The sequence below is a fragment of the Varanus komodoensis genome, unplaced genomic scaffold (genome assembly GCF_004798865.1).
Source record: "Varanus komodoensis strain SLA01 unplaced genomic scaffold, ASM479886v1 scaffold28, whole genome shotgun sequence".
Lineage (NCBI taxonomy): Eukaryota > Metazoa > Chordata > Lepidosauria > Squamata > Varanidae > Varanus > Varanus komodoensis.
In genome coordinates, this window is record NW_025335727.1 from 14,288,912 (window position 1) to 14,308,908 (window position 19,997).

Sequence of the window (19,997 nt, forward strand, 5' to 3'; positions counted from 1 at the left end):
GGCCTAACTAGCCATAAGGTGAAGCTGTTTTGGATGTATTTGCTTTTATTTTAGTATATTCAACCTCCTAATTGGCATTTAAAATCTAATTTGGAAGAAATTCAAGAAGCCTATATAAGGAAAAATGGTCTTTCCCCCACTCATCGCCAATCAAAAAGCTTAACAGCTTTAACAGACAAACTTTTAGATATACAATAACAAATGTTCAGTGCCAGACATCAAGTAGATTTAATAAGATATGGGCTATCACAGTATAGAAAGAAGAAAAAATAGTGGGGAAATTAACTTAAGTTTACAGGTCCTACAGGAGCCACTGGAGGTGAAGTAAGGTGCACTGGGACAGCAGAAGCAGCTGCAGCACGTATGTGAAGTGGCTCCATGCCACAGTATCAAGACTCCCCATAGTTTCCCCATTTAAATGCTTTTGATGCAAAAGGAAGGAAGGAGTTTCAAACACTTGTCTTTATAGCAAGATGCAAGAATGCCCCATTCACAGATAACATGTTTAAATCACCTCTGACTTTTTAACCCAAAGCAGCTTTCCCTCATTGTTTATATACACCAGTGTTACTTCCTCGTGTCTCAGTGTCAGCAAGATTTTCCTGCACAAGCAGAATGACTGCGTACTAGACCTGAATATTCTGTAGAAATTATGCTGAATGGGATTCCACTACGGGGGTAATTGTAGCTCATGCCATTCCCTGCAGGGTCAAACCTGTACTTCAGAGAAAGTTCACATAACAAAAACTAAGACTAAGATAAAAGCCACTGCAAAATATGGGAAACATAACCTAGGAAAATAGTATCATCATATAAAATTATGTCTAAGAACTACAGCACCAGTTTCCCCTCTCCTGAGTATCCATTGAGAGTTCTCTTATCTAAAAGTTTCCAGTAACTGTGAATTTATCCTTCTTTATTGTAGCCCTCTGCTTCTGTATAAAAGTTGTCAGTTTGTAATGCTTATTTGTTCTTAACAAAAACAGTAAAATTAACACAGCAAAATTAATCAGAACAAAAACACAGCCATTTTAAATCACAAGCCAGAACTGCAGCATCAGAATAACAACAACATCTTTATTATAGTCAGAGACCAGATGAAATAAAACAGTAAAAATACAGCAATATTGGGAAAATACAGGCAAATAATCATCATAACCATCAGATTTAGTTGTGTGCTAAAAAGTAAACATCACCACACCCACTTCATATCATGGATGCAAGGAGTTTAACCATTTCAATCAATCATTCCATCCACTTATTAATCTGCATTTTGTATAAGGACTTCATATTTCATTGTGTTTTAAAGAAGAGAGCCTAGCATATATTGCCTATCAACATACCATTAACTGCCACACTTACGATTGTGTTTGCATTTTCTTAACTTGTTTAGTTTAGCTAACCCAAAGGAGAGCAGAATTTAATCTGAGTCTCTTTATTGGAACCTCAATCTTTTGAAGAGAGTAGATAATAATCACTTGATAACCATTGCCATGCTCTTCCAAATTCAAGCATTTATCTTCTATGGTAGTACATATGGCAAGGACCTGGAAGCTTGCAGACCTGAAGCTAGATGGGTCTTACGTATATTGCCATGTTTGATCCAGAGCTGTTTACCCCACAGTGGCTAGTGCCCCAACTGAAGAATGAATTTGATTGATCCACTAGATCTTTATTCTAGTCTTCTGCACATGGAGGAGATTAGCATGAACTTAGAACACTAGCTTCTCTTCTGTGGTTCTCAACTTGATTTCTCATGTCTTACTCAATGCTTCTTTTGTCATCACAGCTTGATAAGTGCTGGCTGACCTCTTTGAGAACCTGATGATGGGAGTTATGACTAGCTGTTGCACAATGTCACTATGGTTTATATAGCACTTGACAGCATGGTAGGGGAACCTACAGGCCCTGATCTGATTATTTTTGTTATACAGGCACTGCATCAGTTTTTCACGATCCAAAGCATCTACATAGCTTTCTTCTCTATCCAAATTTTGAAAGTTGATGGAATCCTGCACAAAACTGTGGTAACCCTGCTGCTTGGATTCTCATGCTTCCTAGTAATATGTGCCCTTGTGGCTCATAGCTAGACGTTGCTTCTTTTCTTCTGTTTGAATTACAATTACTGTATCTTCCTGCTTCAATGGAAACACTGACTGGTGTAAAGTTACAGAGGGAGTGGAATGCTTCACAAGGGAAATGACCTGAGAAGAAAGTGGCAAAGAAGTGGGACAAATACCAAGAGAAACTGGGGAACAGAATGGGACAAAATCTCTAATATAGCCATGCCTTGCTGACCACAACCCTTACCAGTGTTGCAGTTACCTAGGAAACAGTATCCCACCTAGTTACCATCACATGAAGAAATAGACTGTACTTTTGACTCCTCACACAAGAGCTGGTAACATAACTAAGTAGCTTAAATTCATGTACTCCAGTAAGCAGAATATGCTTTGTGGGAAGACTTTTATTCAGACTGAGGACAACCAAGAATACAGGTCTCCCTGCCTCTTGCAGGGGAGTCGGAGAACCAAAGGGGTGCAGAAGTTCCATCACTGGTGTACCTAGATGATAATGAGCCCATGCACAAAATAAAGACCTGTGCTTGACAGCTTTCTAATGCAGATGCCTCCAGGACCATTACTCATCCTGCTGCCTCTTCCATTCTCTCCTCCTGCAAGAATATGGTCCTTGTATTTGGCTGTATCTGAAAGAGCCTCGTAAAGCTTTCAGTCTGCCTAGCCATGCACTGACCAACTGGAAGCTCAGTGTCTCCCTGGGGTTCAGGCAGCTCCCCACTGAGCCAACGACCTCCATATCTAAAAGAATAAAGCACACAAAGAACAAAGGCCTATCTGACTTTTTCCTCACTATTGCTAGCAAAATGGAGGTCTGCTTGTCAATGTTAATGCTTTCAAAACCTGACCATAGCTTTTTAATATAAACCTCCCTATGGGAGACAAACAGAAGTAACCATACTTATTTTGCCTCCAAACTATCTTGACTTATTTACTTGAAGTATTTCTAAACCATAAGTCTTCAACTAGACAAGCAAGAATGCTCAGCTTGCTTAGCCACCAAATTATATTGTAGTAAGTAGGTCTGTTCACTAGCTCTGATTAGCATCCCCTTCTTTTTCTTTTCAAGAGAATTGGAAGGTTTGATTAGTAGACTGAGAGGAGGTTGAGGAGAAGCCATACCATACAAAATTATAAAAACCACACAGCAGGTAGGAGCAGCATTACTATTTGCCAAGGTTTTCGAATGGTAAATACCTTGGCACCAGAACGACTGCCATATCAGTGCCAAATGTATATCTTTTGGAAGCATGTTCTGAAGTAGCCTCTAGCTACAGAACAGGCCCTCCCCATTTAAAGACATAAAGTACCTCCCGTATAGAAAGAATTTGAACAAGGACTTCTGAAGATTCTAAGGCATGAACAAACTTTTAGGAAAAGGAAAGAACAGGAATTTTATTTTCCGATTCTATGCAATATCTATTACTGGATATCATGGTTGAATCTTCATGAGAAGCAGCTGTGAAGAATACTGCACTCAGGGAATACTCAGCCTTCTAATTGCCAGTCCTCATGTCTCAACCACCTCTACACCATTTCCTTGTTTATGCTTCCAGTGACTCAAGAGGAACACAAACCCAAACTGATATGCCCATGAACAATAATATAATTTCTGCTACAAACTAGGGGAAATGTATGTAATAATATTCTTACTCCTTTGTTGCTGTGCTACAGTATAGTTATAGGACTGTCAATCCTTTTTTGCTGTAAATACTAATAATAATAATTCAAGACTATAAAACAAATTAATTCCACTACCTACTATACTATTTAAATATAATTTTCAAAACTTCCAAATAATTATTTTAAAGTTTATGAAATACAATTTTGTTTTCTGTGTCAGTACCACAATAGCCAGTGTGGTGTACTGGATAAGAGTGCAGGACAGGGGTTCAGGAGATCTGGGTTCTAGTCCCCACTCAGTCATGGAGCTAACTGGATGACTTTGGGTCAGTGACTGACTCTCAGCACAACCTACCTCAAAGGGTTGCTGTGGCAATAAGACTGCAAGCAGGGGGGAGGAGAATTATGTAAGCTGCTTTGAGTTCTTTTTAAAAAGAAACATGCAGAATATAATTCTGCTCTACCTTTCATTTACATCTACTCCAGGTGAGGTAGTGGCTGTACTAAACCGGTGCCCAGTCGAGGTAATGGGCTGGATGAGGGCCAATAAACTGAGCCTCAATCCAGATAAGACAGAAGTCCTGTTGGGGGGCGGATCAAGGTTTCAGGTAAGCAATGTTGACCTTGTCCTGGATGGAGTAGCACTCCCCCGAAGGACAGGTGATGGCGGTGGCAGAGTGCTTTCCTACAGCTTCGGCTGGTCCATCAGCTGCGTCCTTACCTGGACAAACACTGCCTAGCAATGGTGATTCACGCTCTGGTAACGTCCCGGTTGGACTACTGTAACGCGCTCTACATAGCGCTGCTCTTGAAAACGGTCTGGATCTTCAGCTGGTACAGAACAGAGCGGCCAGGATGCTGATGGGGACTGTTCGTTATTTTCATATAACACCAGTCTTCTACCAGCTCCACTGGCTTCCAGTTGAAGTTCGGGCCCAATTCAAGGTGCTGGTTCTAACCTATAAGGTGCTGGTCCTAACCCTGAACAGCTTGGGACCGGGATACCTGAAGGAACATCTCCTTCCTTATATGCTTTCACACCCCTTAGGATCTGTGGGAGAGACCCTGCTTCGAGAACCCTACCTGAAGGAGGTAAAAATTGCATCTGCTCTTAGTAGGACCTTCTCCACAGTGGCACCCAGATTATGGAATGAGCTCCCCAGAGAGGTTTGCCTTGAGCCGAGCTTATACTCTTTTTGGCACCAGGTCAAAACCTTTTTATTTAACCACTATTTTAGAAAATAGTATTTCAATGTAACAGTTGCCTTTTACTTCATGTATTCCTATTGGTTATATGGTATTCATATATTGTTTTAATGTATTTTGATTCTAAGGATAGGAAGCCATCCTGAGATGTTATGCATAAGGGATGGCATATAAAAGTTCTTAATAATAATAATAATAATAATAATAATAATAATAATAAATATATAAAGAGGTTGTGGCAGAATTTCAAAAAACAGTTCTGGCCACTTCCTCTTCTTGCTGTACACTATTCCAGAAAAGTCTGTATAACTTCTGGTTTTGCTGATTTTGCAGGTCCTGACAACACATACAAGCATAGTATAATTCCAACTCAAATATTCCATTACAAACTACAGGCCTATCACATGAGTGTCTGTTTGAATCAACTTCTATGCCATTTTACAGTCTGTCATTCAGCTTTTGAGAGCTCTCAAGGGGCAGTTAAAAGCACCATTAAGTGACAATATTATGTTACAGTACACTACCTTGCCATATTGTCTATTCTCTGGTTACAGAAATACTTATCCAATACTAATTTTACTACCTTTATTGAAATAGTCAAAATGATGTCATATTTAAAACTGTTAATTGACTATACAGATTATGCTAAATTTCATTTACTAATTATTTAAAATAGATTTGCATAAATCTTTGTTAGTTGGATATACAGCATAAAACAATAAAACTTTTTACTAAATAATGGATAAAATCTATTTCTATCACTAGCACTTGCAGGAGTAAAGTACATCATACTCTGTATGACAACAATGGTTTCCTCTCTGAGTCAGATGTTATCAGTGTGGATGGATTTAAATCATTGATTTCACCAAGAAAACAGGGAGATTTGTCATTTAAATCCAGTTTCCTACTTCTTCAAGTATTTCTTGAACAAACAGTTCATTTCTTTCATACATTTATATCATATTTCTCAGCAAAGTGGTTTGAAGCAATGATCATAGGGACAACACCAACACTAAAATGTAACACTAAAATACAACAATAAAAATATCATTGACCAGTGATACAACTGATCTATGTAACAAGATCTATACCAAGCTGGGGCATACCTTAGGGAAGCCTCTTAAAAGGATGGCTCTTAAAGAGATGCCTTAACATCAAAACCATAACGCCCATCTAATGTCAAAAAAAAAAAAAGCATGTTCCAGATAGCAAGTACTGTAACTTTAAACACCCTATTAGTGCCCCAAGGCAAAATTCAGGACCATGCAGCACCATTAAAAATATTCTGAGAATCACAAAGGTCAGGCAGGAAAATAAAGGATGGGACAATCCCTAATGTAATGTGGTCCCAAGTTATTTTGTTCAGTAGCTTATTGACAGTCTGTGCAGTTATTTCAGCAAAGATATAATATGCTGTTGATAGGGGGCTCATTAGCAGCCTCACAGATTAAAACTAGAAAACAGCTTGGGTCTTTCAAGGGGAAAAAAGTCTCTGTCCATGACAGGTTAGACCTCTGTCCTACCTTTCAACAGGACCAAGTACTACTACTTCAACATGATTTCTTGCTGGCCTGCAAAATATACATAGTAGATATTGTAGTATGTGTGAACCTGATACATATATAAAATACTTTTTGTGGGTGGCATCCTATTTCAATTAGCTATAGGCAGGCAGATCCAAAAGAACTGTTTTCTATAGGACTGAAAACTCACCGATCACTTATAATGAAGTTCCACTGAAGCCAATAAGGTTATACTACCATAAGAGGCAGGCACAGATTGAACTAAATGTTATGGACCCAAGGTGGCCTGTATGCAAGTGATGTTCAACCTGTTGAGGAAATGTTGTAGTGCCCCTAAAGAATTAGGTTCATAGTTTGGGAGCTCTTGTAGATCCATCTTCATCACGAGGAGCACAAATATCTTCTATGACATGGCGCATCTTTTACCAGTATAGGTTGGCATGCATAGGCAGCCTTCTTCAGTGATCCATTCCCTGATCAGATCACTGTATTATATGTAGAGCTAATGACCTAGCACCTACTCTGTTGTCTGTTTAACACATTTTGCCTTGGCTTAAAAAATTAACTGCTGCTTATTTTAATAGGTCTAAAACTGTTTTAAAATCATTATCTCCCATGTTTTAGCTGCTTTGATATTTATCTCTTTAAAGACTATTTTCAATATTGTTGCTTTGATACTCTTTCAATGTGTTTTATCATTTATCATTTAATGTATTTTGCATTATTATGTAATTTCTCTGGTAGCTTTGGCTGTGGGGCAACTGATAAACTGAATAAACGGATCATGTTGTATTGCATCTTTGCATTTCTTATACAGCTGCCACCCTTATGTATATTGACCTATTTCCACTGTGCCATTATGTAATGAAAACTCTTAAAGGACAAAAAATAGTTTTCAGAAAAGGAAGCTATTTGTACAGATAAGCTGGAGTAATAGATGCTAGTATAAATACTGAATTGTAACACTATCCTTGCAATGGGTTTTAGGTATACTGGTAGCATATGATCAGGAAATTATTACACCTAGCAACTATGAACTTAGGTGTAAGGAGGTCATTCTGATTTTCTTCTAATAGGTTAAAAATAATATGAAATTTAGATGTGCATTTTAAATTAACCCATTTAACTTTTTAGGTCACTTCAAAAAGAAAGAGATAGAAGCTTCATCCTACATGTCTTATTTTTGAACTAGCTCAAATTATGTTTGCATTTATGACTAAGACAGAAGGGTAAAAAGAACAGGTGTGTCTTTTAAAATATTGACAGTGCACCAATACTGAACCTCATCCAGCTAATATTTCTGTACAATAGCTATTTATAGACTTTTTAAAGGTGATTTTTGATTTAAAAAAATTAATCTGACTCCTGAACTTATTTGGTGTTGACTCTGTATTTCCATTCCTAATCAATAACTGCTAAAATATATAATCTCTATAGGGCTACAAATTTAACATCACTGGCGTAGTGAATATTAAGATGTGATGCTTGCTGGTATTATTACTGATTTTTTTTTTTTGTATTACTTTTTCTAAATTCAGGGTTATTTCTTAAGTTGTTCTTTAAATAAGAGACCATGTATAGTGCCCAGTGTTAATACAACATCAAAAAGAACCATTCAAATAAGAGAGATTTAAGTTAACCACAACTAACTTAAGTCCAATTAATTTTATGGATCCACCCTACATATGACTAACATTAGATATTATCCCATGTCTATGCAGGAGAGTGTAATACTATGTATGGTATTTAGGGTTCAATACTATGTATGTTTAGAAAGAAAGAAAAAAATTACAGCAGACAGGATGGCTGACTGGGGCTTAATGAGAATTTTGGGGGTTTTTTCCTTCTGTAAACCTGCATATGGTTGCAATGTTAGTGACATTTTTAGGAAACTTCAAGCTAGCATAGTTCTTTACATTGTCTTGCTCTAAACCTCCAGGAAGAGGCAGATTGGAAAGAACAATAATCTGAAGACAAAAATACCATTAGATTTTTAAATCCCTTGTGGGCTTGTGAACAAAGCATCAGAAGGAATGTTGCTTCCCATATGTATTTGCACAGACACTTAGGTCATCTTAAGAGGCCAACCTCCAGGTATGTCCACCAAATCAAGTTTTATGGGTAGCTACGAGAAAGGGGTTGTCATGAGCCATGTTTCTCCCTCCAATCAGTACCAACCATTTCTTTGTCAGATAAGCTTTGTTTCACATAAGTCACTAATCATATACAAAGTAGCATGCTGAACCCTATCTATTGCTCATTTCTCAAAGCTCTGCTTATGAACCTGTCTGTGCCCCAACATGGGAGAAGGCATGCTGTGAAAATGGGCATGCCTCCACTGCGCTTCTTGTCAGTGTTGATGCTGAGTACCAGGTCCACCTCTGAAGGGGAGAGTTGATCTACACTGGAGGCACCTCCTATTTTAACATCCCCTGCCATGGGCTCATGTACTCCATGGTTGGTATGGTCGGTGTTCCTGTAGGCTAATCTCTTCTACTGTCTTCCCCAGCTGAGTTCCAGGATCTTGAGTCACAGCTTGTGGCTGCACAGTTTCACAAACAATTTCATCCTCCAAACCTGAATCATTAAAAATGGGACAGTTAGACTCCAGTGAGTGCACCAGAGGTTCAACAGTACATGCATGCATGAAAGGGGGCCTTCTTGGTGGTGACACCGTGTGCAATGCAATGTCCTCCACAAGCAGGTTCACCTCATGCCCATATCTATCTTTGGGGAACCAGATAATTTTAGACTATTCCTTTTCCTTTATTCTTGTGCTGTTTGTTTTTAACCTGGGTTTTAACCTTGTACTGGGTGAAACTTCCTGAGAACATTTCATTAAAAGGCAGGCATATGAATATTATATTTTGTTTGTAAAGTGAAGTACATTGTCAAAGAATGTGTGTGTGCATGCACACCCACACACACAAACACACACAAAAATACTTTACAATGGTCTTCAGGTTGCTCTTCGCCACATTCCTCTTCCCCAACATACGAGAAACATTGTTTTTGGTTTTCAATTATACAAACAGAAGAAAACTATTCAGTATTTTTGGAAAAGAGCTGAGAGAAGAAGAGAGTAAAGTGGTTGTTTTCTTTTTTCCTCTTTTGTTATTTACCTGCAATCTTATTGTTAAAGTTCACTCCAGGTCGCAAACCTAATACCACCAAACTAAGCACAGACAGAAGAATTCAGATGGGGTAACAGAAAAGAATGGTGGAAAGATGCGATTACTTAACCAAATCCTATTCTTTTCAGGAATTAACTGTTATAAAGAATGAACAATATACACATATCTACTTTCCATGTCATATATACCTCTCAATTTCAATTAGGTTACAATTCTATATATGTTAGACAGAAATAAGTCTTACCACTCCCAGAATGACCTAGCTAGTATGGGCTCTTTCGCTCTCTAAATACAGCTTCAGGTTGTTATCCTATGCACACTTAGGGGAAAGTTTCATTGAACTGAATGAATCTTACTTAGAAGTTGGCATAGGTAGGAAAGCACCATTATTTATTTATGCATATATTTATGTAAAAGCAGCAGTATGGACAATATTTATATTTGATTCCTTTTTTAAATGGAAGCAAAACAATAATGCTCATAAAAATTAAAACTTTGCATTTTACATACAAAAATGTGCTTACTACATTAACGTCACATATTTTGGCCTTCATCTTGTTTCCAAGATGGACTGTTTTAATTACTTGCCTAGCAGTATAGAATGAAAATATGCTGAGGAAAATCAATGAGCAAAGAGAAGCTAGGAGGTGACAGAGAGGATGCATCCATGCACTATGGACACTTAGTTCAGAAAAAAGGCTCTCTCTGTAGTGAACTTCCCCCATCTCTCCTTGGTTTAGCACAGCAAAGCACAAAATCGTGTAATTCTACCTGTCCTTTCTGCTACTACAGCTGTGGGTGAAATATAACTTTTTGCCTGGCAGACTCTACATCTCATTCAAATCAGTGCTATTTTATTGCCATGTATTGGCAGTGTCCTGTTTATTATTTATTCACATATTTATATGCCACCTATAACTGCCAAAGGGCTTCCTGTCCTAATGGTAAAAGTAATTTTGCAAGACCTATTTCCCCTCACACTCAAAAATATATTTTACAAATACCCCCACTTCCTCATACCCTAAAAAATCTAAACTAAGTATACCTTTGAAAATGAAACTGATTCAGTTAAACAAACAACAGCAAATGACTGAAGGCAGTGCGGAGGAAAGTGCCACAGAACTACAGCTACTGCTCTCATGTGTGTTGCTGGAATCAAATGTACTACATCAATGGCCATGCGACTGCATTGATGGCACCCATTAGCATCTCTCTGTTCTGAGAAATGGAACACATAATTGGCTGGACACCAAGTGAGTGGAAGCTAAAGCATGATCATCACCATTATTCTGTAGTTCTGGAAGAGTATCTGAACGATTGCCTCCTGCCTTTGGACCAGATTTTATTTTCTGTTCTAAGCATGTCCAATGAGCATGCCTGTCAGTTCACAAACATGACACTCCCACGATGCCAGGAACGTCCCAGCTGGACCCAACCAAGGGTGATGCAGCAACCAGCAGCATGACTTCCAATGGTTGCCTTTATGTTACCAAAAAAGGAGGGGGGAATTGGGAGGCTGTGGTTTTGCAGGAGAGGTGCAGGAATGATCCCCCAAAGAATGACGCCTACTACCTCTGATGTCTACATTAAAATGTTGCTTATCAGTTTAGAAAGTTTTACAAACCGTATTCCAAATCATTCCCCATATGATTTGGCTTCTCAACCTTTCATTGTCATAATTCTCTTTTATGAATTATTTGCAACATGTCAATATCATTCCTAGACTTTACTGTCTTGAACTAAACAAAGAAGTCCAAATGTAATACTCACATAGCAAGCACAGTATTTGCCCTTTCCTTCTAACAGAAGAGATGTTCTTCTGAACAGCTTCAAAATAGCATTGACTTGTAGCAAAGCAGCATGTTAATTTGTTTAATCCTTATCATTTGTAGTACTTTACATTATTCTTTGCAAGAATTTGTTCTCGTAATGACTACACATCTATGTTTAAGGAATATATGGCACAAACATGCCCATTCACACACAAAACAGTGGCCTTTTAGAAAAGATATCTGAGGAATCCAGCCTAATGATTAATATGAATACCACATAAGCTGTAACCATATGTGAGAAGTAATAGCTGTTTTCTACATAAGCTTTGTGAATCAAACTAATGGTTCATATTTAAAAACAGCTTCATTTTACAATTATACTGAATATTTGTGTAGCATAAAGTCAGAAATAGGATTTCTTTAGCATTTTAATGAATATACAGATTTTTTTTTTGCCAGAAATTAGTTTTTAATCCTTACTATCACAATCACAAACCCTTAAAAAAGTGCAAATTAACAAAAGGATATATTTTATTTCTCTCTTTGGGGAAAATCAGGCAAGTGATCTGTGAGGCAAATAAATAGAACTGACCTCTAGAATCTGTTCTTTATGGGCTCCTTTTGCAATTAAACAACATTTAGGGCAAACTGACTTGTCCTCATATTCTTACCTGTTTGTCTCCTGCCACTTCATATAAGTGCTTCAGACCAACCCAGAACATCTCACCTCCTTTTCCACAATCTCATCTCTTACTGCTTTGTGCTTCCAGCTTCCCCCAGTCCTTTTTATTTTTCTTTCCTTCCCCCTTGTTTCAAGATTTCACTCCATGATACCTCTCTTCTCTCCCTCCCTAATGAGAAGTTGTCTGTCTCCCTTTTAAACTCCTCACTCTCTTCCTGCTCCACCCTCTTTGAAATGCCACCTGTCAGCTAATCAGAGTTTCACCTTCCCAGCTTGGTTGGTTGGCCTTGAGTGCATTCTGCCAGCTTCCTCATCAGATGCTGGTGCCTGCTGCCAGTCAGGGAGTGGCTTTCCTTTGGAGAGGTCAGCAGCCAAGACCCTCTAATCGCCTTTCATGAGTGACAACCTCCCATTAGGCCATATCTCAAAGAGTAGTAAGTTGTAGTTCTTAAATATAACTCACGTTTCCAGTGTAACAGAAATTTCAAAGAAATTTATTACACATTTGGAAGTACACTGTTGCCATAGACATAGTAATCTTATTTAAATATATTAGTATGGGATGTTACAATTAGCTTACATGACTAGAATTATCTTCTGCATAAAAAAATAAATGTAGGCTCTAGTACTATGGGAAAACAACACATGAATTCAACAGATATGAAAAAATATATAAGATTTACAGTAAAAGCATATTAATAAGAATTATGCTGTATCCTAACAATACTGAAACCATGTTTCAGCAGTCCTTTGAAAACTGTTTAATTGCATACATTAAATGTATGTCATCCAAACCTATTTTGTCATATCTTCAATACCACTTCAGGAAAGAGTGTTAAAGTCAAATCTGTTTATATAGAACATCCAATTAAAAATAAATTAATGTATTACAACACAATTGTAGAACAAAATTGTTGACAAAGTAAGATTTCTTCGTCCCCTTCTTAAAAATCTGTAAAAGTCTTGAAAATATGAGAACTTAAATTATACAGCACATATGCATGGCATAAGAAAGAGAAACTTCCACAATTAACAGGAATAAATAATTGTTGTGCCTGCCAAAATATATCAGTACTATATGCATTCATGAACTGTACAGAATTCTAATGCTACCATTCAACAGACATATAATACTGTAATAAGAACTGCCGTATCCTAATCTTCTCACGGCAATAATTTCAAACTGATATTATTATTCTCATTTCCTTGAATAATATCCATACTCCAGGGTCATTTTCCTTCTCATATTCAATATTGTGCATGCTTGTATCAAGATTCCTTTCTTCATATCCTGTCACAGTATCAATCACTGCCTCCTGTCCACTCAATCCACTTTTGATTTATCAGCCACCGTCTTTCTGGACTCCATAACTCGACCCAAACCATTTTAACAAGACATTGACAAATAGCACTCACTATCACATCAACCTGTTCCACTTAGTAAACTAAGAAACACTAACTGTGACATCTCTGCATAAGTATTCTATTCCATTCCCCAGACTGATGTATATTAATGAGGAGATGGCATTTGAAATGCTTCTTCCACATCAGCATCTAATATGATCAAATTAGGAAATGGGATGATTTATTAAATTTTGTAGAGCTGAAATATTTCTTTATATCACTATATCTGTGGTTTCAGAAAGTGAGCTGTTGCTTTCAATTTTTCTGCTGAGCATGTGCCTACATTTCACAGACGAATTATTGTCTTTAAAAAAATTGCGAGAAGAAGAAATGTTATTAAGCAAATGCTCAGTAAAACAAACTAAATCAGTTTTAAATTCCTAATTTAATGTAAATCTTGGTTGTTTTGCTAAAATTCAGTTTGTGATCTTATTAAGTCTTATTTGCATCTTACTATTTTGCTAAAGGACAATTTTAAATTTATAACATTACTAGGGAGCCTCAATCTGAAATAAAATAATTGCAATATGCAGGATGAAGAAAATTTGTTATTGGAAAAAATACATAAGATAACTAAAAGGAAAACAATTAACTTTCATGTTTTGAATTAAGAGTTTGCACTTCAAAATTGATTTTGTTTAACACTTGGCAGAGTGAAGTGCTTAAACTTCATTTATAATCCTAATTTTTACAAGAAAAAACAGAATGCAGCATTAAATGAAAGTACATTATATTGCAAAATGTCATGGCTTTCATGATAGGGTCAAAATGTGAAAAACTTGTCCCAAAATAATTGAACAAAGGTTATATACAACCTTGAATTATTTTCTTACATTTTCTGTAACTGTGAAGTCTCCATTCACTGACAAAACCATCAAAGGCCAAACACAAGCCCTTTTCAATAGGACTGCTTTATTTTAAATAGCCTTTGATGACCCAGGCTAAGTATTAAAAGGGAATGAGTTTTAAGTATTTTTTAAATTAGACAATCCTTGGAAATGTATAAAAGCACGTAGTATCTCCCTTAGAAGACTATATATCTGAACATTTCCATAAGGTAGAGCTCAAAGTGATTTGTTTAAAGAGATGGATTAAACAAGTACCTTGGATTTCAGGATAATCAGACATACATGTATATAAGAAAGAAAACCATCTACATAAAACCAAGGGCACAACATAACAGCTTTAAACGTAGCAACAAATGAATTATCACCATGTATTCTCAAGAACAAAAAATAAAGAAAATTTAAATCCAATATACCAGTAAGTAACAAAACAAGAAATTAGTGTAAAGGGTCTTGACTCCTTATTTACAGATGGGATTCTGTTCTACATAAAGCTACATAAATTCATCATACACAAGCTAACAAACTCATTCTTATTTACTGATTCATACATTCAATTTATATCCTACCATTCAGTTCAGGTTACCCGGCAGGACAATCTATAATGCTTTAGGTTTCAAGCCATTTACAGATCCACACCCATTACAAAACAACTTATTACTCATGTTCAGAAGCAGGAGACATCTAAACCCAATCACACTTTGCACATATTGCCTCCCAAATGTTGCCCCTTTCACAGACACCGAGACATCCCCACACTCACAGATCCGAACAAGAGCTTAGCACTATCCCAACAGCTACAACCATGTGCAAGCATGTGTGCCTATTCCACCCAATCTACTCCAACCACTTACCACTGCCAAGGAAGTATCAATACAGTTGTATCAGCAAAAAGTTCTCCAGGTGTCACTGCCACCAAAACAATCCCTCCTTAGGTCTCAAGTTAGCTCTCCACTGCCCCACAGCACCAGATCAGATTTCCTTTTCTTTTAAGACTGTGGACATTCTGCATTTGTTTTCCATTTCCCTCAGAAAGTAGACAAGATCTTTTTAAATTATTTTTAATTCCATTAATTTGGAATTATCATCAACAATATTAGAATCAAAAATATATACAATTTTAATTTGTATGTTGAACTCTTTCATGTACAACTGAATCTGCCCAATCCTATATCACAATGTCCTTAGGCATTCTGTATCATTCATAATGACTGCATATTGGCAGCAAATGGCTTCCTCCCTATCTACTGACCTTCCTGATTTAAAATCAAATATATAGTTCTCCTTAGTGTGAAAATGTGGTTCCTATTTTCTATTGCTGCCATCAAAACAAAATGTTATGAACCCAAGAATTTGTATGTAAAACTTGATGTTTTCAAAATTAAACATTTTATTCACAAACATCTGCATCTACAGTTAAACATTCTTCTGAATTCTAAAATTGAATGTACTCTTTTTTACATTTTTTAAAGAAAAGTGTTAAAGCATCACTGGCAGTAATAGCTTTAAGAAAAGACGATGGTTTCTACAGAACATCAGGATGTTGTCAAACTCAGACAGCTTACAGATTCACAAACAAAATATCCTATTTCAGAAGTCTATTATGATTTCATACATTCAGGTTTCAGTGTAGAATATCTGATGCCAACAACTATTAGCATGCTTCAGCACATCCAAATAACAAGCTATTTGAACCTGTTGCATTGACATTATATAGCACCTAAAATTAACATGGGATAGCTATCACCACAGATGTTGAGATTAGAAATATGTCATGTGGTTTATCTTATTTTCACAGGAACATTCTCATACCTTCTTGTTCTGCTTTTTGATCTTGATCTCTGAGACCGATATGATTTTCCTCGTCCTCCTGATCGGCTCCGGCTCCGTTTTCTCTTGGATCCATATGAAGAGCTACTACTAGATCGATGTCTGTGCCTAAAACAACAGACATCACCAGAAAATTTAGTGGGACATAAAGTAGTTAATGTTCCTCACCTACACAGCCACTGAGTCAGGCATTCTAACATATATACTGTGAAACACACACATGCACGCAGGCATAAAAACCTACTCAATCTTTATTTATAGGCCTTACTCTAGTTGCCCACACCTTCAGTGGTGAGGTGGACGGCAACTGTGGATAAGAACTTCTCTCTAGATGTACTGATGCACTGAATCTTTCTCTCTTCCTCCCTCCCCACCCCCATGAAATGCCTACTTGGAACCAACTTTGTTACGGACCGGATAAAAAATGTTCTACTTCTAGTTTGATCCAATATTTTGCACTAAATGTAGAAATAAAAATGAATTTAACCCTTTGCCCGTGAAAGATATTTTCACTACTTCATGTAATTTTGCTGTAGTTTATTATTTAGTTCAATTTTAGAAAGTGTTAACTTTGAGATAATCTATTTTGTATAATTTTGCAAATTGTTCTATGAAGTTTCTGTAACTTTGAAATCACCCTTGAAATCTCCCGAATGATCCTGTCAGCCCAATGAAATTAAGTTGAGAGACTCTTGCACACCCCACCTCTATGTTTGGTAGGAACTCAAGGAAAGGGCTTTCTCGGTAGCAGTAACCAAGCTTGCAGAACTCTCTGCACTAGGAGATCAGCATGGCTACCACTTCCCTGTCTGTTTATAAGGTCAATTTTGTCAATTCAAGTGTTTAATATGGCAAATCATTTTGACATAGTTAGCTTCACCAGCTGTCCCTGCCTGTTTCTAATTGTTTCTTTTTTATCATATGATACTATTTAAATTATTTGGGTTATTTTGTTTTTAATCAGATTTTAATCAAATATTTATTTATTTAAAACTTTTGTATGCCATCCCTTATGCCTTGGCATCTCGGGACGGCTCACAATCCATAAAATTTAAATACAATAATACAATAATAATAAAATCACATGTATAAAACGTAATTCAATAAAAATTTACATAAAAGACAAAATCAAAGCGACTGTTCGACACAATTAAAATATTAATTTTTAAAATACTGCTTAAATAAAAAGGTTTTGACCTGGCGCCGAAAAGAATATAAACTCGGCACCAGACGCACTCTCCAGGGAGCTCATTCCATAATCTGGGCACCACCGCAGAGCTATGTTGGGCACTATATGTTGGAAAATCCCATAGAAATCGTCTTATAATTAAAATAAAAGCAACTCTAAAATGTTTATTTGATAATTCAATACTTCATTTGGCTGTCTATGGATTATTTTAGCCCTAACCCACTAACTATCCATATATACCGAAGAAGAGAAGTTATACGAGTACACCACTTTTCTTACTTGTAACACCTATGTCAGAAATTCCCGTTACTTTGGTGTTTATGCTCTATTATGTTATTGGGAAGAGATGCTACATGATACTCAAACTGGTTATCCACTTTTGCAAACAAACATCCCAGATGTGCAGCAGGTTGCCTCCACTGTTTTTGGTAAAATGAACCTCAATCCCACCCATGAAAAATTGTAGGGAAGAGGTGGCTAACTCTAGGAAGTATACATTTTTCATTGTCTATATTAATCTATAAGCAGGGGTTGGGAAAGAATAGGGAATAAATAAAAAAACAAACTTACATATAATCCAAGCAGACCAAAACAATTTAAGACGATAGGAAATTTCCCATGCAAATATTGCCCCAAAAAAATCCCCTCTCCTGTTATTCAACTTCTCAAACTCACAACTTGCTCACTTACTGCATGGGAAGGTTGTTGGCTCTCAGTGAAATTATTTTAATTTGATGGGACAGCACAGTCTAATTCACTTAAGATTAGTTTCACTTGAGATTAGTTTCCTATCATTAGATGCAAATGTCCATATATTCTGACTGGCTTTGGAAGACAAAACTTGTAGTTCCCACTTGTTTAGATGAAGAATAAAGTTTCCTTCTTCCAAACATTAAGCTGTTTCCCAAACAGAATACAGAGTCAGAGATGTTTCCCTAATTCCACACTCAAGAAAAGCTTGTCTGCAGTACTATTTAGAGGTGCTTGGATCACCTCCAAGTTAAGCATGTCATGCATCTGTAGCACTTGTGAAATGAACTGCAAGGAATCCTCCTCCCTCCCACCAAACTGTGGAGACAGATGCTCACCATGGTGGACAAATGTGTGGATTTCTGATTAAGTCAACAATTTATAGCAAACTCTTATGCATATTTACTCAGAAATACAACAATCAATGGGATATATGCCTAAACATGTACAGTGCTGCATCCTAACACTTTCTCCATGAATATTCTATTCCCCACCTCCAGACCATTTCTGTTATTGTAGTGACTATAGTGTCCATAATCTACTGAGCTGAAAGTTCCAACCTAGCAGAAATTCATACCAGTGGGAGCCACTTCAAAGCTGTAGAAGTTTTTGTGCCATTTTCCCCATCTTCTCCTTTGACCAGAAATGGGGAATGGGATTTACAGACAGGAAAACTGTAGTTACTCTTTCCATTTCTTCTCTTTGGACCACTAGGAAGGCTGGCCAAAGTTTTTAAATATATTTTCCTTCACATGCCTACCCAACTGCACAGCTATGAAAATCTACTTGTACTACTATCTACTGGACAGAAAAATTTCCATGGGAAAATTTCTACATCGTTTAACCAAAGTTATTTGGAACTACTGCACTACAATCAATCATGTTAGATAAGTAAAATTTTCACCCTGTTCTGGACAGGGTTGCACTCCCCCTTAAGGGACAGGATACATAGTTTTGAAGTGCTCCTCAACCCAGAGTTATCCTTGGAGTTCCAGGTGACTATCAGAGAGGTGTGCCTGGCACCAACCCTTCACTCATTTTGGTACCAAGCCAAAAATTTTATTTTCCCTGTATTTTGAAAAATTAGTTATGATTTTAATATTGGTTTTATTAGATTTATATTCTATTGTACATTACCACTACAGTAGTACCTCAGCTCACAAATGTCTCGGTTCACAACCAAATCGGGTTGCAAAAATTTCATAAAATTTTTTACTCAGGTCGCGAACTCCAAATTGGGTGGCGACCACGACCATCTCCCCTCCCCCAAGTGGGAAGATGGCTGGGATCGTGCCCGTCTTTCCTGCATGAGCTCGCCCATGATTGCGTCCATCTTTCCTGCATGAACGCAACCGCAATCTCGGCCATCTCCCCCGATCGCGCCCTTAACAAGGCAAGCACTGACAAACCCTAGTGCTCAGCTACCCAAGGGGGATCTGAAAAATAAGGCATGGCAACCACTTCTTGTGCAGAATGCAGTTAGCTCCTGGCTGGGTCTGGACAAAACTTATACATGGTACACTAACCCTTAACTGATAACTGAAAAAATGAAACTGAAACTGTGAACACTATTTGTTCCACTTAAAAATGCAAAAACATCTGTGCTGAATTAGACCAATGGTCCACCTAGTACAGCATTCTGTTCCCACTGTGGTCAACATTTGCCCAAAATCGGGACATGAGTACAATAGCAGCCACCAACCCCAGATTCCAGCCTGTGTCCAGAGCCCCACATACATATTTTAGTATAACTGTTCTAAATCAGATTTTTCTCTACTTGAAATGGAACTGATAAGTAGTGCAGAAAGTGAATAAAGCTGAAGGTCCTACACTTATTTCAACAAAAGAAAAACAAATTGTTGATATAAAGCATATTTTATTTGGTCTCTTTGGGTATATATTCTTTAAAGAGTGATTCAGATATAGGGGGGTTTTTTTGTTAAATACAGCAAGACCCCACA

General features: G+C 37.2%; 1 protein-coding gene and 1 pseudogene across 1 annotated transcript in view; both read right to left on the reverse strand.

The window, feature by feature from the left end:
• Positions 1 to 19,997, reverse strand: part of RSRC1 (arginine and serine rich coiled-coil 1) — a 185,498-nt gene that overhangs the window by 160,192 nt on the left and 5,309 nt on the right. Inside the window, exon 3 of the mRNA XM_044434411.1 lies at positions 16,080 to 16,205. Coding sequence (XP_044290346.1) covers positions 16,080 to 16,205 — 126 coding nt within the window. The remainder of the gene's footprint in view (positions 1 to 16,079; positions 16,206 to 19,997) is intronic.
• On the reverse strand, positions 1,126 to 3,813 carry LOC123025669 (annotated as a pseudogene).